The sequence below is a fragment of the Ornithorhynchus anatinus genome, chromosome 9, assembly GCF_004115215.2.
Source record: "Ornithorhynchus anatinus isolate Pmale09 chromosome 9, mOrnAna1.pri.v4, whole genome shotgun sequence".
Classification (NCBI taxonomy): Eukaryota; Metazoa; Chordata; class Mammalia; order Monotremata; family Ornithorhynchidae; genus Ornithorhynchus; species Ornithorhynchus anatinus.
Window position 1 is genome coordinate 40,489,372 of NC_041736.1, and position 21,076 is coordinate 40,510,447.

A 21,076-nucleotide genomic window follows, 5' to 3' on the forward strand; every position below is an offset into this window, starting at 1 on the left:
CTCCCCTCAGCTAAGCCCCCTTTCCCTCTGCTTCTCCCCCTCTCCCTTTCCCTCCCCTCAGCACTGTCCTCATTTGGATAGATTTTTATGACCCTATTTATTTTGTGAATGATGTGTCCATCTACTTCATTCTATTTCTCGTGATGATGTTGTCTTGTTTTTGTCCGCCTGTCTCCCCCCATTAGACCGCGAGCCCGTCATGGGGCAGGGATGGTCTCTATCTGTGGCCGAATTGTCCATTCCAAGCGCTTAGTCCAGTGCTCTGCCCATAGTAAGCGCTCAATAAATATTTTTGAATGAATGACCACCTGATGACCTTGTATCTTTGGGCCAGTCACGTAACTTCTCTGAGCCTCGGTTCTCTCATCTGTAAAATGGGGATGAAGACGGTGAACCCCACGTGGGACAACTTGATCACCTGGTATCCTCCCCAGCGCTTAGAACAGTGCTTGGTAAGCGCTTAACAAATGCCATCATCATCATTATTATTATTATTATTAAAGCACTTAACAAATGCCAACATCATCATTATTATTATGATTATTAATAAGCAGCATGGCTCAGTGCAAAGAGCCCGGGCTTGGGAGTCAGAGGTCATGGGTTTGATTCCCGGCTCTGTCCCTTGTCAGCTGTGTGACTGTGGGCAAGTCGCTTAACTTCTCTGCGCCTCAGTTCCCGTGTCTGTCAAATGGGGATGAAGACTGGGAGCTTCTCGTGGGACAATCTGATGACCCTGGATCTCCCCCACGCTTACAGCAGTGCTTGGCACCTAGTAGGTGCTTAACAAACGCCAACGTTATTATTATCATTCTCGGTGCCTCAGTTCCCTCCTCTGTCAAAAGGGGATGAAGATTGGGAGCCTCCCGCGGGACCACCTTGATGCCCCTGTCTCTCCCCCAGCGCTCAGAACAGTGCTCTGTCCCCTCGTCAGCGCTTAACAACCACCACCATTATTAGTAGTAGTAATCGTAGTGGTTATTATTATCGCTATCAGCGGGTGGGGACGCGGCTGGGGGAAGAAGGAGCGGTGTGGCGCGGGGGGGCCGGTTTCCAGGGCCGGGCCCAGGTGAGCGGGACGGGGTGGGGTCGGGCAGCCGCCAGCGCCAAAAAGGTTCCGGGGAGGCCGAGTGCGCAGGCGCGGGGAGCGGGGAGGAGGGAGGAGGAGGGAGGAGGAGGGAGGCGGGTCTGGCGCATGCGCGTCTCGGCGTCCGGGTGACTGGTTGGGGCTGCGGAGCGAGGCGCGCAGGCCGGGGGGCCGAGGCGGTGAGGAGGGGGCGGGCCTGCGCCGGCACAGGGGCGCTCCCCTCCCCTCCCCCACCCCCCATCCCACCCTCCCCGGCTGGGCTGTGCGACCCCCTCCCCCCCCCCCCGGCCGCAGACCCCAGCTGGGGCTGCCTCCCTCCGCCCCACCCTCCAGTTTTCTTCCTCCTCCTCCTCCTTCTTCTCCTCCGGGCCTGTTTCCTATTTTTTCCCCCGCTCTCGACCCCCCCGCCCGCGCTCAGCATCCGACCCCCACCGGCACCATCCCCCTTAGGGTCTCAGCCTCCCCCCCCGGCCGCTCATTTTTCCTCCCAAGACAAACGCTTAGGGCCCGATCCTGACCCCGGCCGGTCATCTTCTCCCCTGCAGGATCCACCCCCGACCCGTCCTCTTGCCCCCCTTTAGGGCCTGATCCTGACCCTGGCTGGGCATCTTCTCCCCTGCGGGATCCACCCCGACCCGTCCCCTTTTCCCCTTAGGGCCCGATCCTGACCCCGGCCGGTCATCTTCTCCCCTGCAGGATCCACCCCCGACCCGTCATCTTCCCCCCCTTTAGGGCCCGATCCCGACCCCGGCCGGTCATCATCTCCCCCTGCGGGTTCCACCCCGACCCGATCATCTTCCCCTTCCTCGCTGCCCCCTCCCCAAGCCAAGCTCCTCCTCCTTCTCCCCCTGCGCCCCTCTGGGCCTTTCTCCCCCTTCCCCGCCGTCCCTCCTCCGGGTCCCGTGTGGCCTTGTCCTTCGGACCGGACCGGTTTAGCTGCTCTAATCCTCCCCGCTTCCTGATCCTAATCCCTCTGCCCCATTAAGCACCCCATCCCCACCTCATTCCTCCCCCTCCGTCTCCACCGCCTCGGGTGGGTAGGGGGTGGAAGGCCCTTCCTAAGTCTTGCCAAGACTTGAGGAGGTGACAGGGAAGGGAACCAGACACTCAGATCCTCAGGGAGCCCAGGGGCCGGGTCCTTGTGTTGGCAGGGAGGGGAGGCGGAAGGGTCCCCGTCCCTGGACCCCTTGGGTCGGCTGGTCGCCACCCCGACTGCTCTTTCTGCCCCAGTGTGATGCTCTCCGGCCATTATCCCTCGAATGGCATATTATCCCTGTTACCCCTCGATTGGGTCAGCCCCGTCCCCTGTGCTGTCGTAACGACAGGGAACCCGGTTGCTTGGCACAGACCATATCCGCCGCCCGACACTCCGGGCCGGGCCTCACCCTCTTCTGAGCAATCCCCGTCCCGCCCCTTCCTGGTTCTGCATCTCTCCTGGGTTTTGCGGTACAACTGGGGTTCCTGAGGGGGGGAGGGGGAGGAGCAGCGGGTCCTGGCAGCCGAAGGAGGGGGGTGGTTTGGGAAGGGACCTTAGCCCCTCCCCACTTTCTTACTGTTTCCTTGCCTCTGCCTCCCGGATGAATTCCCCCGTCTTCGTCCGGCCCTCTGGCGCTAGAGCATGGAGGAGGCCAGTCGGGTCCAGCGCCGGCTGTCCCGAGTCGGGGAGAGTCTCTACGTGGTGCTGGGGCTGCAGAAAGGTGCTACACCTGAGGACATCAAGAAAGCCTACAGGTCTGGACCCCGGCCCCCCGACCCACCCCTCCCCTTAGAATGCGGCCCCGGGGTCTTCCCCACGAGTCTCTCTCCCTGGCCTCCGACCCCTCACTCGAGTTTCTCCGTCTTCGCCTTGTGGCTTCGTGAGCACAGGTTCTTAATGTTTTTTTACGGCATTCGTTAAGCGCTACTATGTGCCAGACCCGTACCAAGTGCTAAGGTAGATACAGGCTAATCCGGTTGGACGCAGTCCGTGTCTCAGTGTCCATTTTACGACGAGGGAACTGAGGCCAGAGGAAGGTGAAATGACCTGCCCGAGGTCACACAGATGACAGGTAGTGGGAACCGAGATTCGTCCTTCTGACTCCCAGGCCTACGCTCTATCCGCTAGGGCCCCACTTCTTCACTAGTGAGTCCCCCCCTCGTTGCCCTTAATGTGTCTGGAGGCGTTCAGCAAGTAAAACTGGCCCTCCCTGTGTGTCTCTGACCCGCCCCCGCCCCTCTCATTACACTCCCCCCACGAGTACGTGCCTCTTGAGTACGTGCCTCTTGTGTCTCTCCCCCACCCTCTGCGATGCGTTGGACCCGCTTGCTTCTCCGTGCCCTCCGTCACGGGCGGTGCCCCCGCAGGAAGCTAGCCCTGAAGTTCCACCCGGACAAAAACCCCGAGGACCCAGGGGCAGCGGAGAAGTTCAAGGAGATCAAACGCAGGCCCACGCGACGCTGAGCGACCCCGAGCGGCGCCGGCTGTACGACGAGTATGGCTCCCTGGGGCTCTACGTGGCGGAAGCACTTCGGCGAGGACAGCGTCAGTACTACTTCCTCATGTCCAAGTGGTGGTTCAAGGTGGGCCGCCGCGTCCTCGTCGCTCCGGGCCCCCGCCCGGGATGGGGAGGGGAAGCGTGGACAAGATCGGAGCCAAGAAGGCTCCAGGCGGTAGACCCTCTCCTCTCCTCTCTCCAGGCCCTGACTATTGTGGGCGCCCTTCTCACCTGCTGCTGCTGCTGCTGTTGCTGCTGCTTCTGTTGCGGGCGGTGCCGGCCGCCAGATGACGACGACGCCTACAAGCACGTGGACCCCGAGGACCTAGAAGCACAGATCCGGGCTGAGGACGGAGGTCTGGGAAGGGGGCAGGGGCTCGGGACCCTGTGGACTAACTTTGGAGGCGACAGTGAACAGAGCGGGACTGCGCGAGGGCCTGGGGAATGTGGGATGAGGGTCACTTGCAGGCACAGCTGGGGGCGGGCGGGCTCCCGGCTAGGCACGCCTTCTCAGCCGTCAGGATGGGCGGGAAGGGAGAAGCGGGACCGGCTGGGAAAGAGCACAGGACTGGGAGTCAGGAGACCTGGGTCCTAATCCCAGCTCTGCCACTTGGCCGCTCGGGGTTTTGGGGGACCAGTCCTTTGGCTTCTCTGGGTCTCGGCTTCACCTGAATATGGGATTAAAAATACCTGTGCTTCCTCCTCCCTAGACGGCGAGGCTCGCGTGGGACAGAGACTGTGTGATCCGATTATTCGGTATCTACCCCAGCGCCGAGCACAGGGCCGGGCACATAGTACCCGCTTAATCAACCCCGTCGTCGTTCTTTTCTCCAGGTGCCGACCCCGTGATAGTGCAGCCTGCTGCCCAGCCTGCCCTGCACGTCACAGATGAGACTCAACAGCCCCGGCCCTGACCGGAGCAAGGACCCTGATCTCTGGCCCGTAAGCACCTCTGAGCACTCCCGACCCCTGGCTCGATCCTCGGGAGGACCGCCCACCCCACGCCCTGCCACCCCCGGCCGCGAGAGTCCACAAGCCTCCTTTCTGCCCTTCCGTTCCTCGTTCTGCCCTCATCTCTGGTTGGGAGGACCTCCCTGTCCCGTGACCTTCGGGGCTGACCCTGATTCTGGCCGATCTTCTCGGGGCCGGCGCCTGCCCTATCCGGCGGGACCGAATCCCCTCCGTGAGTGGTTCCTGTCTCCCCCCCCCCCCGCCTCAGGGCCCCGGCTTCCGTGGAGGACGGATCCCGGCTCTGGAGCCGTCACACCAGCTGACTCTCCCTTACGGCCCACGGCACGGGCATGGGACACCTTCTCCTCCCAGCGCCTATGCCCCGCTCCGTTCCACTGTGACTCATCTCTCAGGAAAAGCAGGCGTCGGGGGGGAGAGGGGAGAGTGCTCCTCGTCGCCCTGCCTCTCTGGGACAGCTAGATGCTAGCACCACGCACCGTGCACCAGCAATGGCACCTTTCCCCGCTCCTGGGATATTCCTTCCGGTGACCCCAAGCTCCAAGGTTCCCATTCTGCGGGGCAGGGGTGTTGACCGCGGTTGGGGAAGAAAGCGTGTTTCTCGCAAAGCTTCCCCCTCCCGCGCCCCCTGTGCCAAAGTGTTCCGCCCTCCCTTCCCTTCTGCCCTGCCCTGACCACTTGGAGCCAGTCCTCCCGGCCCCTCCCCTAGGATCTTCTCTCGGCTCCTCAAGGAGGAGGAGGAGAAGGAGGGAGGGAAAGCGGTGACCTGGAACAGGAATGATAATAAAGGAGCTTTTGTACAGTCTCCTCTGCCTGTAGCCAGGGGCCGGGGAAGACTGGGCCGGAGGCGGAGCTGGAACAGTAGCAATGATATCGAATGAGCTCGGCCTAGAGCAGCAGACCCGGGTGGGCAGCTGTTGGGAAGGAGTCAGGGTCTGGGCCGCTGTGTGGGCGAGAGTCGGGCTTGGAGGAGGTGGGAAGGGAGGAGAGTCTTGCTGACTCGATGCGGGGGCTGGCAAGAGCCCGACTGGGATTCTAGATTCTTCAGACAGACTTAGTCGTTGGAGCCAAAAATAGGTCCGCTAGCCCCCAAGTCTCCTTTGCAGCTCCCTCCCCACGCGGCTTTTCCCGCCGGTGACTGTGGTCACGGACCTAGGAAACCAGGCCGGCCCTCTTATGCCTGTCTGCTCTGTTTTGAATCTTCAGCGTCCTCCTGGACCCGGAGCGGAAGGGCTTCGGGCACCTACTCTCTTGCCAGCTGATTAGGCAGTCTCCGAAAGTGGCACGGTCCCAAGGCCAGGCACAGAGATGTCTCCAGCAACGGTGGTGGCCCGGAGGTGACGACGACGGTCTATCCTGTCGGCTGGCTTCCTGCTTTGGGGATGAAAGTTTCCACATTTGCCAGAGGGGCAGGATTGGTATGGGGAGGGGGAGGGAGAAGGGGAAGAGTTAGAACGGGTGGTCCCTCTCCCGCTGGCGGCGGAGTGGGAGGAGAGCGGTGCGTGGTGGAGCCGAGGCAGAGCCAAACCGTCTGCTGCCTGGCTGCGTCCTTCCTCGGCCTTCGGCTCTGCCCCAGCCTCGCCTCTAGGCCCGAGCCCCTTCCCAGTAGGTTCTCCTCCCAAGCTGAGACCTGAGCCGCCCTTTTGCCCTGAACTATTTAGATTCTGAGTACCGGGTCTGGGTCACGGGCCCCGAATCTAGAGCGAGACCTCCCAGAGCCAAGAAAATTGGGAAATGATTCCCCTCCCTTCCCTTGCACCCCTGTTACTGGTATAGAGTGGCCTCTCCCCAGTGCAGCCCTACCCGGACTGCCTCTGTGTGTGACTCAGGGTCACTTGTTAGTGATCAGCTGCCAACATTGATTTACCCGGGCTAAATCAGGAGTTGAATGAGGGATGCGTCACTAAAACGCCCCTGTCTCCCCTGCCCCCAACCGTGGGCTAAAATTAGACTCTTGCCTGGGGGAACAGGGACAGACAGACAACTGACCAAGGAGGGAGGGACAGACCAACAGCTGAGGAGCAGGAGAAAGACAGCGTTACCTTTCACATAGAGATCAGTCAGAAACCCAGAAGTGAGGGTAGGTATCCTCGCAGAGAAGGAGGAACAGTTTATGACCTATCCAGCCGTTCGGAGAGTAATCTAAGGAAGAGACGGACAGAAGCAACTGTTTAGAGAGGTAGGGTCGGAGCTAGCTGGAGAGCAAGGGACAGACGCGGAGCAACTGCTATCCGAAGTAGGGCCCCGGAGAAGAATCGATCGACCAGCGAACGACGCGGGGGAAGCCGTATTAGAACCGAGGGCCGGAGCCCGAGCTAAAGGGGGAGACGCCGCCGAGGGTGGGGCCGGGGTTAGGGTCGGGCCGGTGAGGACACAGTCGCCGAGGGGATGAACTTCGCGGTGGGATTCAAGCCGCTGCTGGGGGATGCTCACAGCATGGACAGCCTGGAGAAGCAGCTCATCTGCCCCATCTGCCTGGAGATGTTTTTTCCAAGCCGGTGGTATCCTGCCCTGCCAGCACAACCTGTGCCGCAAGTGTGCAACGACGTCTTTCCAGGTGGGCTGGACTGGAGCGGGCTATGGGGGCGGGAGCGGGTCCTGGGGACTGGAGCTCTCAGAGGGCACGATCGGGCCTGGAGCGGATGACGGATGGAGGCCGTGAGGAGTTAGTCTCACTGCTTTACCAGCGGGGAGGCCTACGAGCCCGGGGATGAGTTCAGGGAACTTCCCTGAAAGAGGAAAGACGAGGTAGCGGGTGGAAGGTGGGCACGGATACCAGTGGGAAGACCCTCCAGGAGACACGTAAAACCACAAGCTGAGGGAGCCAGGAAGGTAACAAGGCCCGAAGCCCGGTCTCCAAAGTGGGAGGGCAGCAGTCTTCCAAGAGGGTGTGCGTGATATACCCTTACCGGAGCACCACTTCCCACCCTCCCCTCACTTTGGCTACAAACCACAAACCTCTGTCTCTCTGTGAGCCAGGAAACCCCCCGCCTCATGGTGGCCTGGAGGTACTGGGGGAATGCCAGAGTGCTGGGGAGAGAATCTGTAGGCCTGGAAGCTCCCACAGGGCAGGGACCCGTATCTTTTGCTTCCGTTGTCCTCTTCCAAGCCCTCAGAACAGAACTGGCCCTCCAGAGATGCCCTGGGTGATGCTGCTGCTGCTGCTGATGATGATAAGGGAGGTGGGACTGGACCAAGACAGACCCCCTCCCCAGTCACTGTGGGGATTAGATGGTTTCAGAGGCCTCTTTCTCTTCTCCCCCTCCATACCAGTGATGCTGAGGAGCGTCAGGGCCAAGTCCCAGTTAGATCTGGACTTAGAGATCTTCCCAGGATGTCTTCAGTTTGGAGTGGTTCTGCTTTGGACCATCCCAAATCCCCAAGGTGATCCTGGATTACGGGCTACCCCGAAGCTTTCGTGGGCCTAGAGAGTCCTGGTGGATCAGCGGCTGGCCGAGTCCCAGCCTGACCAGGATTCGGGCCCGCAGGGTGGATTAAAATTAATAGAGACATTCTGTTCACCCCTAAGAAGAGCGAGAAGGGGAAAGATTACTTACTTCGGGGGACGAGAAGGTTGGGGGAAGACAGTACTTGGGTTATGGGGAAAAGAACATAGATCATGCAAATTCTTGGATTTAAAAACTTCATTTTAGCAGTTTAGTTCCATCCTCCCCCGTCAGACTTTTTAGCGGGGCGGCTAACATGTAAACTGAATTATGCTTCTTCTCCTTTCTCCCTCCCACCCTCCACCTCCCTGTGGAAGTGCTAATGAGCATCGAGTCTGCCAAATGGTAGGGAAAAGGAGAAGTAATAGTCGTTCCTTGAAAAATTCAGACTTGGCTGAGTGGAAATACAGAGGACGGCAATTCTTGCCACTTGAGAACAGGATAAGAGAAACTCAGCTAAAATGGCACTGGGTTAGCTCTAAGAGTAGATTTTCTGTGGAGACCAGGTTAGGACTCTCTGAGGCAACTGAATGCCCAGGAGAAGCTAAGGGTGTCTTAGCCCACTAGCTCTTTATGCCACCCTCCCCACCCCTTCCATCTTAGCCCTTTTCCAGCGTTCCCCTCTGTTGAACTGCCTACCCCACTTGCCCCGCTGGCATCACTCTCCACCCCTCCATGCCCCCGGGCTCTCAGCATGATTCTGCCCAGCGTGGCTCGCTCCGACTCGGGCTCCAGGTTTTGCTCAGCTGAAAGCTTCAGGCTGAGAGGTTGTCCCACTCTCAAAGTTTGGCCCACCACAATCACCGGGCCACGGCTGGGGGACTAGCATAGTCTGGCCTTTTTTTAATGGTATTTAAGTGCTCATCTGGCCCTTTTCTTAATGGTATTTAAGTGCTTACTATGTACCAGCCACTGTACTAAGTTCTGGGATAGATACACGCTATTCAGGTTGGACACAGTCCATGTCCCACATGGGTCTCCCGGTCTTAATCCCCATTTTACTGATGAGGGAACTGAGGCCCAGAGAAGTAATGTGACTTGCCCAAGGTCACACAGCAGACAAGTGGCGGAACCAGGATTAGAACCAGGTCTTTCTGACTCCCGGGCCCATGCTCTATCCACTAGACCACACTGCTTCTGCTCTCTGCTTTGGTTTTTCCCTTCTCTCTGTGGCTCCCCTGGAAAAAGTCTAACATGCCCGGGAAGAGACAGCAAAAGTAGAAATTTGGTAGGTCCTGTAGAATTTATTATAATTACTGTGGTGTTTAATTGCTTGACTATATGCCAAGCACAGTGCTAAGCGTGGGGGTGGAGTCAAGATAATCTGATGGGATGCAGTCCTTGTCCCACAGGGAGGGACAACAGCTATTTTACCTCCATTTTACATGTTAGGAGGCACAGAAAAGTTAAGCAACTTGCCCAAGGTCACAAAGCAGACAAGCGGAGGAGCTGGGATTAGAAACCGGGGTCTCCTGACTCTCAGTCCTGTGCTCTTTCCACTGGGCCACCACTGCCAAATCCAAATGACTTTTCATTGCTGAATTTACTGTTACTAAAGGCTCCAGGATGCTTGGGACTGTGAGTTCCCAGTCTGGCACGAAGACGATGGAGCCGGAGAGGTGATTTGGATCCGGTGGACCCATTTTTGCCCCAGACCAGCTTCCTGGCCTAAGAGACCCCTCATAGGGGTCTGGTCAGATCTGGGGACCCCTCAGGAGTCCTGATGGGATTCGGGCCTCCTCGGGCCTCTTGGAGGCTGTCACTGAATAGGCTCGGGGACTCTCCCCGAGGAGACCTCTTGGGTTGTCTCCGGGCCGGATGACTTCCACCAGAGAGGGTGACTGGGGGAGGAGAAGTCGGGCACCACTGGAAGCCGTTCTACGGCTCGGCCCACAGAATCCCCCAGTAGGCTCTGGAGGAATCAAAGTGGTGTACAACCGGGTTGGAACATCCTTTTGTCGAAGCTGCGAGAGCTGAGAGAAAAGAGGGCAAGAGAAAGGTGTCCTTTTGAGGGCCTTAGGTGCTGCCCCTTTAAAAGTGGGTGGACTGTAAAGGCCCAGAGAGTTCTGGCATGGGATCCTGTGGGAGTGGCAGGGAATGGAGCCCAGGAATAGATCTGTAAACTAGAGGTGCAACCTCATTCTCCAGAGGTCATTCAGTCCAACCCTCTGCCTCCGGGGAAGGTCACCAATATTCCGTTCCAAAATATAGGCTTCTGTTCTGTAATTGAAACTCCCCATAGTAGGAGGGATCTACTTCCTCTGGAAACTCATTCCTTTATAGGGTCACGGGTGTGAGGGGAGCAGCATCTAAGAGAGCCTAATGGGTTCCGGCAATTCTGAGGAAATGTTCACTGTTTGGGTGGAGCCTGAAGTGGACTCTCCAGGCGCCGGGCCAGTCCAAACTGACTAACCAGTAGGGAGTGGGGAGCGTGTGAAGTGAAGTCACTGCTGGTCCCTTTGCCGCGTTATTATTCTCTGAAGAGAACCTTGGGGAAGAACGGGCGACCGTAGTGAGACAACGACCTCAGGCTCCGCATGCAGCCTACTCCAGTTTCATCCAAGTGTTGCTGTGACTGTAGGACTGGACAACCCCTTCACAGATACGCCTTTTTTCCCTCCTTGGCCTTTTGTCCCCAGAATCTTCCTGGGGGACAAACAACAATTTTCTAGAGTAGAGATAGGGTCAAGAAGTAGCATCTTTGGTCATTTCAGAATGGCCCATTTGAGAAAATCCTCTCTGCTCATTGGCAGACAAGATTAGCAAGGTGGACTGAGTAGGGCATTATCGAGAGTGGCAGGTGCCTAGGAGGAGTAGCCTGAAGAATGGGAAGCAAAACTCTCTTTCAGAAATGAAGGAACAAAACCAAAACACAAAACTCAGCAGTTTGTGAATGCCAGATTTCCTCCAGCTGCTTCTTGCTTCCTTTTCTCCTCCTCCTCTAGATTATCAGCTCCTTGTGGGCAGGGAACGTGTCTACCAACTCTAGTGTACTCTACTCTCCCAAGTGCTTAGTACACAGTGTACTCTACCCTCCCAAGTGCTTAGTACAGTGCTCTGCACAAAGTAAGCACTCATTAAATATCATTAATTGATTCCTTCTCCTCCTCCTGTTTCTCCTTCTCCTCCTCCTCCTCCTTCCACCCTTCAAGCTGCTAAGAATACTGAATGTAAAGGAAAGCTAGCTGTTTTTTCAGTATTCAACATCCTGTCTCTGTTTCCATATTTGTATGGTTTTTAGGTTGTAAAGTTCTTTAGCGAGGGAGTCTATTTTTACGCTATATTCAACATCCAGTTTATCATGGACAGTGCTTTACTATCTATAAAAACTCCCTAGAAAATAGGGATCGGGGGAGGCTAGGTGAGAGGGGGGCGTTCAGCAGACAAGTTTTTCCAAGGGTGGTTTATCCTGATTGGTGTGTCGGGGCAGGGGGCAGGGGGGTGGGTGTGGTCCTAGGTATGCTGCCTGTTCTTGGCACCGAGAAAATGTTTGGGAGAGAAAGGGGTGGCTCTTGGACCTAGACCAGGGCCCCCTTGCATCCACAGTATTTGGGAGCTTCAAACTAATTCTCCAAAGTGATATCTGAGTGTTCCTTTTACCTTCTACCTTGCACTTCTCAAACTTTCTCTCCCCTCCGGTGGGAAACACTACCTAGAACCAAAACTTTCACCTCCCTCAAAGCAGCTTTCAACTTGTCCTTTCATCAGTCAGGCTTATTTTACCCTCCACAACTCTCAGCCTCCCAGTCTTCCCAGCCCCCTAAACCACATTGCTGCCTAGCCCAGGGCTCATTAAGTTTCCTGAGGTGTTCTAGGGGCAGAGTTCCACATTGCCCAACCCCCATGACCTCGGTGGACGGGCGGCCGTGCCCTAACTAAAACCAGCCTTGCAAAATCTAGCCTAGCTCCAGGATCTACCTGGGCCGGGTGTGGAGACCTGCACCCTCAATCTCCCCACTTCTGTACTGTGGTTTAAGGATATACCCCAGGTCCGGAAGGGAATCCAAAAACGGGGATGCAGGCCCAGATATGGGGCTTATATGAGGCATCCAGGGGTGAGGGAAAGTGTTTCAGGAACCAAAATTTGTTATGGAGTGATCCTTCAAAAGGGAGAGCAGAGAGAATGACCACAGAGGTTCACCTCAATTCAAAGTAATCCAGAAAAAGTCTTTGTGGGCAGGGAACGTGTCTGCCAACTCTGTTGTACTGTACTCTTCCAAGTGCTTAGTACAGTGCTCTGCACACGGTAAGCACTCAGTAGATACAATTGATGATGATCAAACCACACAAACTCACTCTCTCTCACTGAAGTAGTGGTTAAATTCTTTAAAAGACAGGTGCATTTAAATAATGTGCTGAGCAACTCAGCTCTTCTTTGACTCTAAACGCCCCAAAGAATTGAAAAACACAAAATCAAACCTCGTTGTAAAGATGAACTGTAAAGAGAACTCTTCCGCTCTATAACACCCTTGAGACTAAGGTTCATTTTCCCTCTACCTCTAGCTTCCCTGAAGCTTCCTGTAGGCTTTTCCAGGACTTGATGGAACTGCCTCTGAGCTTGCCCCAAAAAGCTTCCAGCCAATCTCCTCAATAGAAGACCCCTTATATTCCCCCTTCGATTCTGAAAATATTCTGCCCTCTGAATGTCCCTGGTGAGTAGTTTCGTTATTGCTTCTGTTTCCCCCTTGGAGAAACTTCTCTGTCACAGCAGGAAGAGATTGACCACCTAAAACATTTACTGAGCGCATGCTGGGGGCAGATAACTGCCTAAAGGAAAAAGAAGCCAGAAGATTAGGTTTTAAACTAACTCTTCCCCAGTTTGATTATAAGATCTCTGAAGGCAGGGCTGGTATTTTTCACTTCTATTATAATAATAATATACTCTGCATCAGGCACTGTACTAAGTGCTTGGGGGGCGGGGGAGAGGAGATACAAGCAAATCGAGTTGGACACAGTCCCTCTCTCATGTGAGGCTCACAGTCTCAATCCCCATTTTACAGATGAGGTAACTGAGGCACAGAGAAGTGAAGTGATTGCTCAGGGTCACACAGTAGACAAGTGGCAGAACTGGGAATAGAACCCATGACCTTGTGATTCCCAGGGTGATGGGTGGAGGCTCATCCATCATTGCTGACCGGAGAGTCCATCAGTTCAATTGTAATTACTGAGCTCTCACTTGTACTCTCCTTCTCCTCGGGGCTTAGGACAGCGTCCTGAGCACTAAGGGTGCTCAGTAAATGTGACTGATTGTGTCCCTGCTTGCAGGCAGTGTGCTGAAGATAGGGCACACAAATTCATCTTCGTGGACACAAGAGACGGCAATACGTAAACATGATCACAGCTGCACAGAAATTTATGAGTGTGAAGTATGTGGAGAGGTGAGAAAGGAGAGGCAGAGATGGGAACTGGAATGAGCAGGAATAGGGGCATTTGGTTGGAAAGTCTTCCACAAAATTACAAAAAAGGATGGTTTGAGGGAGAGGAAGGGAGAAGGTATGTGCAGGGCACAGTGATTTCAAAGTGGCAAAGAATGAAGCCTGAGCGTGAGATGGATGTATAGATGTGCCTGCACGTAATGTTGGGAAAATGAGGGCAGGTAGGCAGGCCAACGCCAATTATCGGAGGGCCATAAAACCAAGAGTTGTAATTTCATGTGTGGGGCAGTTAGGCACTCTGCTGAGAGTCGAGAGGAGGCTGCGTAAAATGGATTACTTTGGGGAGGGTTTGGTGTAAGGGGACTGGCATAAAAAGCTAGAGCAGAAACCCAGGTGTGGGGCTCGTGGTCCCGGGAAATGAGGAAAGGGGGTAGGTGTGGTCTTGGATGAGAACGGTGCTCGAGCTTTGTGTCTCATCTGTGAGGGTTGAGGCATCTATTCCAGGGGTCGGGGACAAGATATTCCAGGATTGGAAAAACACGTCTTGGGGTTAGGGATTTCTGGGGGACGATATTCCAGAAAGCGCACAGCGAGGGGAACGGAGGGGACGACTGTCCGGGCAACTTTCCGATCCTGAAGCCCACCAGCTCCAGCCCGGGCATGGACATGCTAGTCTAGGTTTGGGCATCCTGGCAAGTCGTTTAACTTCTCTGTGCCTCTGCTATTCATTCATTCAATCATATTTATTGAGCACTTACTGCGTGCAGAGCACTGTACTAAGCGTTTGGAAAGTACAATTCGGCAACAGATAGAGCTGATCCCTACCCAGCGAGGGGCTCACAGCTATGTCATTTATAAAACGGGGATTAAGACTGTGAGCCTTATGTGGGACAGGGACTGTGTCCCTCCTGATCAGCTTGCATCTACCCCGGCGCCTAATACAGAGCTTGGCTCATAGTAAGCTCTTAACAAATACCATAAAAAAAAAAAAAAATCCAACCCCAGGAAAGTCCAAACTAACTCTCTTCCCCCTCTTCAAAGCCCTACTGAGAGCTCACCTCCTCCAGGAGGCCTTCCAAAATTGTGCCCTCCCTTTCCCTCTGCTCCTCCTCCCCTCCCCATCGCCCCTACTCCCTCCCTCTGCTCTCCCCCCTTCCCCTCCCCACAGCACTGGTGTATATTTATATATTTATATATTCCTGATTAATCTATTTTATTAATGATGTGCATATATCCATGATACTATTTATGCATTTTGATGGCATTGACGCCCGACTACTTGTTTCGCTGTCTCGCCCCCTTAGACTGTGAGCCCGTTGTTGGGCAGTGACGGTCTCCGTTGCCGAGTTATCCATTCTAAGCGCTTGGTCCAGTGCTCTGCACACGGTAGTTGCTCAATAAATACCACTGAGGGAATGAAGTCCCAGCTTCTCACTTTCAGCTTCCATCCTGGCTGCACTTGGGAGTGGTCCATCCCGGGCCTGGATATGTGTGTGTGTGTGTGTGTGTGCACGTTGCCGGGGGAGGAGTTCTAAGCTCTCCCAACCCTCTCTGCTTTCCCCGGCCCCTGCCTCCTAAACTCTCCGACCCCCGAGGAGTTGTCTTCCGTCTCCTGACCCCTGCTCCCCTCCAGGCTTCCAACCCGCTGTGGCAGTCCCGGGGCTCGACCACGGTCACCTCAGGCGGCCGTTTCCGCTGCCCTTCCTGCCGACACGAAGTGGTGCTGGACCGACACGGTGTCTACGGGCTGCAGCGCAATCTGCTGGTGGAGAACATCATAGACATTTATAAGCAGGAGTCGTCCAGGTGAGGCTCCCTCCGAGGCCAAGGGTCACAGGCCTCACCCCTGCCCCAAAGGTGGCAACCACCTGGACGGCCACCGACGGTCCCAGAAATCTGGTCCCCGGCACCCCACCCCCGACCTCGCGGTGCCCTCCTCGGCCAATCCTCCCCGCCCCGCTCTGCCCCTCCGCCCAGGCCACTGCATACGAAGGCGGAGCAGCACCTGATGTGCGAAGAGCACGAGGAGGAGAAGATCAACATCTACTGCCTGAGTTGCGAGGTGCCCACCTGCTCCCTCTGCAAGGTTTTCGGGGCCCACAAGGACTGCGAGGTGGCCCCGCTGCCCAACATCTACAAGCGCCAAAAGGTAGCCACCGGGACCGGAAACGGGCGGGCCCGGGCAGGTCGGGGCCCTGAAGGTCTTCGGGGTCCGAACTCGCGTGCGGGCCGGGAGGCTTTTCGTTTCCCGCCTCGTCCCGGGGTCCCCGAGGCCCCGCTGCCCCCCGACCCTTCCCCGGCTCCACGCGGGGCCCGGCTCCGCCAGGTCTGGGTTTCCCGCCCCGGGGTTCGATAAAGGACGCCCTCCGCCGGGGTCCCACGTTCCGCCTGCTCCGGCTGCGCCGGGCTTCGCCCCGGCCGCGGGGGCGGCGCCGAGCGGGGAGGCCGCCACTGAGGTGGAAGCGTGCCTGAGGGGAGTCCTGGCCTGGGTGGCAGAGTGAGCTGAGCGACGGCATCGCCATGCTGGTGGCCGGGAACGACCGGGTCCAGGCGGTCATCACCCAGATGGAGGAGGTGTGTCAGACCATCGAGGTGAGGGGGGCCGAGCCGGACGGAGAGGGTGCGCGGGCTGCCCGTGGGGGCCGGGAAACGCGGGACCGTGGGGCCGGGGCCGGGGCCGGGGCGAGAGGGAGGTGGGTGCGGAGAAGAGGAGTTGAGGGAGGCGCCCCCACCCCAGGCACCTGCCTTGCTTCCCCGAGAGAGGAAGGGCAATGGGACAACTTGGCGGCAGAAGGGAGATAGGGGAAGAGGCGGCAGTGGTGCCAACGTGGGGCGGGGAGGCTGGGGGGTGGGGAGCCTGGGGGACGGGGAGGGGGGTACTGGGGCGACAGGGATGGTGCCACCCACCGGCCCAGGGGCCACCCTTGCCCCGAGTCCCCACGTGCAGATTCCGGGACTCCGAGCGTGGATGGCGGAGCTCTGCGGGGGGGCCTGTCCTCCCTGGCACCCCAGAAGGGCCTTCCTTTTATCGCCCTCTCCCCCCTCGCCTCTGGGCTCTTCCTCTCGGCCGTGCCGCCCTCAGGACAACAGCAGGCGCCAGAAGCAGCTCCTGGGCCAGCGGTTTGAGAGCCTGTGTGCGGTCCTGGAGGAACGCAAGGCCGAGCTGCTGCAGGCCCTGGCCAGGGAGCAGGAGGAGAAGCTGCAGCGGGTGCGGGGCCTCATCCGCCAGTACGGAGACCACCTGGAGGCCTCGTCCAAGCTCGTGGAGTCGGCCATCCAGTCGATGGAGGAGCCCCAGATGGCTCTCTACCTCCAGGTGGGCCGGTGGGGGGCTCGTGGGGAGCGGAGGGGGCCGGGCCGGGGGGGACGCCTCCCCCTGCCCCGTCTCAGTGGATAGAGCTCGGCCCTGGGAGTCAAAGGGCCACGGGTTCCAATCCCAGCTCTGCCACCTGTCCGCCCTGTGGCCTTAGGAAAGTCACTTGGCTTCTCGGCGCCTCGGTTACCTCACCTGTCAAACGGGGATTGAGTCTGGGAGCCCCAACCGGGACAGGGACCGTGTCCGACCCGATTTGCTTGTGTCCAGCCCAGCGCCTAGTAAAGTTCCCGGCACAGAGTAAGCGCTTGACAGCGCTTAATAGTTATTCATTATTATTCACCGTCCGCCCCCTTCTTTCTCCCGCAGCAAGCTAAGGAGCTGATCAAAAAGTGAGTCCGGGCAGGGACCTTTCCCGCGGGGCCCGGTGCGGGGGAGGAAGCGGGGGTGACTCCGTGGGGCCGGGGTGCCGAAAGGGGACTCCGGGGAGTGGGGGAGGGTCTCTCCCCGGAAGGGACCGTCCTGGCTGAGGAGAACGGTCACCGCAGGATCGGGGACATGGCGAAGGTGGAGCTGGCCGGCCGGCCCGAGCCGGGCTACGAGAGCATGGACCAGTTCTCGGTGAGCCTGGAGCACGTGGCCGAGATGCTGAGGACCATCGACTTCCAGCCGGGTGAGAACCCGGGGCGCCGCAGTCGGGGAAGAAGGGGGGGACGTGGACGTGGACGTGTGTGCGTCCGTCTGTGGCTCGGGGCTGAGGATGCTTTGAGAGCTGGGTTTTCCCCTCCCTGGGCCTGCAGTTTCGGAGGAGGAAGAGGACGAAGGGGAAGGGGCGGCGCCGGAGGGCGAGGATGGCAACGCCGGGGCCGAGGAAGAGAGGCCGGAGGGATCCGAGGGTAAGCGGGGCGGGCCTGGCTGCAGCGGAGCGGGCCGTCGGCCCTCCCGGGAATTGGGCCGGGCCAGGGGGCTGAGCGGAGGGTGACCGAGGCGGTGACCCAGGCCGGGCCGGGCCACCTGCTCCGTCCCCTGCAGCGGCGCGGAGGTGGTGGGCGATCAGCGCGGTAAGAGGTCAGGGAGGGGTCACCGCGGCCCGGTCGTCCGCGCTCACGCCTGGTCCATCTCAGCCTCTGGCGGGCACTGCCCTGGGCAGAGGGGGCTCGGGATCGTCTCTGGCCCTCGGTCCCGGGTTCGGGGCCCCAAAGGGAACCGGAAGGCGAGACTGCGGGCGGGAACGCGGGGCTTCCTCCGTCCCCCACCCACCCCCTGACTCTCCCGTCTCCTCAACAGGTCCGCACTGAGCCCTGTCCCTCGGCCCGGGGTCGCATCTGGCCAGCCAACCGCGAGCCCCTGCGGGGACGGAGGGACACACGTGGCCATTCGGACCGACCCTCCGCGGGGCTTCCCCCCCCCCGCAATAAAGTTTGAGAGCCGGCTCTGAGCACCTCCGTCTTCCTCCTCCTCCTCCTCCTCTCCGAGAGGTACGGCCCCGGGGGCTCTGGGGAGCGGGAAGCTCGGGTTAGTAATAACAACTGTGGTATTTGCTCAGCGCTCACTATGTGCCAAGGCACTGTACTAAGCGCTGGGATGAGGCCTTGGCCTGGGGCAGTCCCCCCGCCCTCCCTACCGTTGCCATGCCCCTCGGTGGAGCCCGGACCCCGTGAGCTAGAGCCGTGGTGAGAAGCGGCGCGGCCTCAGGGCGAGAGCCCGGGCTTGGGAGTCAGAGGCGGTGGGTTCTGATCCCGGCTCCGCCCCTCGTCCGCTGGGTGGCCTCGGCCAAGTCGCTTGACTTCTCTGGGCCTCGGTGACCTCCTCTGGGAAACGGGGACGAAGCCTGGGCGCCCCACGGGGGGGCGACCGGCTGACCTCGCCTCCACCCCGGCGCTCGGAAAGGTGCCGGACGCGGGGCTGAGCGCTCGGCGGACCCTCGGCCGAGCCCGATTCCCTTCCCGGCCTCTCTCCCGCCCCGACGCGGGAGCCGCGGACTCTCCATCGCTTTTATTGGAAAAGCCGAAAGCGGGTCCGCCCGCCCGCGGGCCCGGGGTCCGGTCCCCTGCGGCCCCCTGGCCGTCACTTCCCCACCGAGTCGAAGATGAGGCGGTTCTGCTCGGCTCGCTCCCGCTGGCTCTGGGTCCGCGCCAGCTCCAGCAAGGTCCGCAACAGGTGGAAGGTCAGGTCGATGGACAGCGGCGGCTCCTCCCGCTTCGGCCGCTCCGCCCCGAGCTCCGGCCGGCCTCCGGCCTCCGGCCCGGCCGGGGCGCGCTCGGGGGGCAGCAGGAGGAGGAGGAGGAGGAGGGCCCGGGCCCCGCCGGGCCGGCTGCCCGCCGGACCCCCCGGGCTTCGGGCCGGAGCCCCTCGGGCCGCCGCCGGGGCCCCGCGGCCGCTCCCGGGGCGCAGCTGGGCCAGGAGCAGCAGCGCCGTCCACAGCGCCGGCCGCCACAGCCGCCTCATGCCGCCCGCCGCCGACGGGACCTGGACCACGGAGGAACCGGACCGTCAGAGGACCGGACACCGGCCTTCATCCCGCCCGGCCCCGGCCCTCACCGACCCGGGCCCTCTTGCCGACGGGACGGGCGCGGGGTGCGGAGCGCGGGGAGCAGGACGCGGAGCGCGGGGAGAAGGGCGCGGAGCGCAGGGCGCACGACCTGTGGCGCAAGGAGAAGGGCGCGGAGCGCAGGGAGCAGAGCGCAGGGAGAAGGGAGCGGAGCGCAGGGTGCAGGGGGCGGGGGGCGGGGCGCGGAGGGCGGGGCGCAGGACCGGTAGCGCGGGGAGAAGGGTGCAGAGCGCAGGGTGCAAGGTGCGGAGCTCAGGGAGAAGGGAGCGGAGCGCAGGGCGCAGGACCCGTGGCGCGGAGCTCAGGGAGAAGGGAGCGGAGCTCAGGGCGCAGGACCCGTGGCGCAGAGCACAGGGAGAAGGGAGCGGAGCGCAGGGTGCGGGGCGCGGAGAGCAGGACCTGTAGCGCAGGGAGAAGGGCGCAGCGCACAGGGAGCGGAGCGCGGGAAAAACGGCATGGAGCGCAGAGTGCAGGGCGTAGGACCCGGAGCGCAGGGAGAAGGGAGTGGAGCGCAGGAACAAGGGCAGGGAGCGCGGAGAGTAGGGCGCAGGACGCGGAGCGCAGGGAGAAGGGAGTGGAGCGCAGACTGCAGGAAAAAAGCCACGGAGCGCGGAGTGCAGGGCGCGGGACGCGGAGCGCAGGGTGCAGAAGGCAAGGTGAAGGGCTTGGAGCGCAGTGGCGATAGGGCTGGGAGCGCAGGAAGAAGGGGATGGAGCGCAGACTGCAGGAAAAAAGCCACGGAGCGCGGAGTGCAGGGCGCGGGACGCGGAGCGCAGGGTGCAGAAGGCAAGGTGAAGGGCTTGGAGCGCAGTGGCGATAGGGCTGGGAGCGCAGGAAGAAGGGGATGGAGCGCAGGAAGAAGGCCACGGGGCGCAGGGCGCAGAGAGCGGAGCGCAGGGAGTAGGGCTCGGAGCGCTGGGCGCAGGACTCCGTCCCAGCTGAGCGGGGGGCACGGAACCGGGGCTGGGGCTGGGACGGAGCTTGCTGGGAGCCACTCACCGGGGTGTGCGGGCGCGTTTGCGGGCCGGGAGCCAGGAGCTTCGGGGGCTGTCCCTGAGCCAGAGCCTCGGGAGCGCGGGGACCGTCCCGGGCCCGCAGCCCTGCTTATATAGAGCCGGGGCCGCTCGGATTGACGTCAGCGAAGGACATGCACGGATTGTAGATGAACTCGGGGCCCTGGCACGGAGCTCCTTGGTCCCGGACCCAGGGAGCCCCGGGGAGATGCGGCCGCCGGCCCCCCCACCCCCTCCCTCCGAAGGCCATTGGCCAGCCAAGCTCGGCTCCGTGGGGACATCCCAGGGAGTCGCCCGGGAGGAGCCCGGATCGGCCAGGGCGGGAAGCCACCACCCCCTCGGTGGCAGGCCCGGGATGGGGATGGGGACGGGGAGCCGGAGCCGGAGCTGGCCCTAGTGCTGAGGCGGCTTTGGCCCGGGGCCTTCGGCCGGGAGGGGCCCCGTGGCCCAACGGAGCCAAAATCGGCAAGCACGATATGGCCCCAGGCCGCCAGAACAAGTGCCACACCGGAAAAGAGGGAAGAGGAGCCGGCTGGATTCGCTCCGGGGGCTCAGGTACGGGGCAGGACCCGGGGGCCGAGGCAGAGGCGACACCCCCGCCGGAGCGACAGTCCCGCAGGCTTCCTTCCAGTTCGGTTCCTCCTCCGACCCTCCTTCTACGCTTCCGTCCGGGGATGCCCGAAAGACGGCTCCTGTCCATCGCTCCCGGGGTGTGAGGGTTGGGAACAGGGGGCAGAGTGGTAGAAGAGAAAGGACGTACTTTTCGACCCTCGACCTAAGTGGGGGACGCCGCCGAGTTGGAGTCGGGAGGCCCGGAGGACAACTGCTAGGGACAGAGGAGAGGAAGGAGG

General features: G+C 60.1%; 3 protein-coding genes across 4 annotated transcripts; 2 read left to right on the forward strand and 1 right to left on the reverse strand.

The window, feature by feature from the left end:
* Positions 1-1,185: 1,185 nt before the first annotated feature.
* On the forward strand, positions 1,186-5,332 carry DNAJC5G (DnaJ heat shock protein family (Hsp40) member C5 gamma). The gene is given in 7 exon segments (XM_029072332.1): positions 1,186-1,263; positions 2,700-2,815; positions 3,428-3,500; positions 3,503-3,643; positions 3,761-3,914; positions 4,393-4,500; positions 4,778-5,332. Coding segments are annotated over 5 exon segments (561 nt in total). The 5' UTR covers positions 1,186-1,263; positions 2,700-2,702; the 3' UTR covers positions 4,473-4,500; positions 4,778-5,332.
* A 978-nt stretch (positions 5,333-6,310) lies between these two features.
* On the forward strand, positions 6,311-18,099 carry TRIM54 (tripartite motif containing 54). 2 transcript variants are annotated; one of them, XM_029072331.1, is made up of 9 exons: positions 6,311-7,078; positions 14,977-15,154; positions 15,326-15,497; positions 15,845-15,922; positions 16,431-16,664; positions 17,031-17,053; positions 17,210-17,334; positions 17,462-17,557; positions 17,949-18,099. In XM_029072331.1, the coding sequence occupies exons 1-9, from the start codon at positions 6,916-6,918 to the stop codon at positions 17,957-17,959; spliced, it is 1,080 nt and encodes a 359-aa protein (XP_028928164.1). In that variant the 5' UTR covers positions 6,311-6,915; the 3' UTR covers positions 17,960-18,099. The 2 variants fall into 2 exon arrangements, with proteins under 2 accessions (XP_028928164.1, XP_039769036.1); XM_039913102.1 differs by having other exon boundaries at positions 6,317-7,078; positions 15,845-15,940.
* A 555-nt stretch (positions 18,100-18,654) lies between these two features.
* Positions 18,655-20,973, reverse strand: UCN (urocortin). The gene is made up of 2 exons (XM_029072545.2): positions 20,212-20,973; positions 18,655-19,130 (listed from the first exon to the last, which is right to left on the reverse strand). The coding sequence occupies exon 2, from the start codon at positions 19,107-19,109 to the stop codon at positions 18,729-18,731; it is 381 nt and encodes a 126-aa protein (XP_028928378.1). The 5' UTR covers positions 19,110-19,130; positions 20,212-20,973; the 3' UTR covers positions 18,655-18,728.
* Between the last annotated feature and the right edge of the window lie 103 nt (positions 20,974-21,076).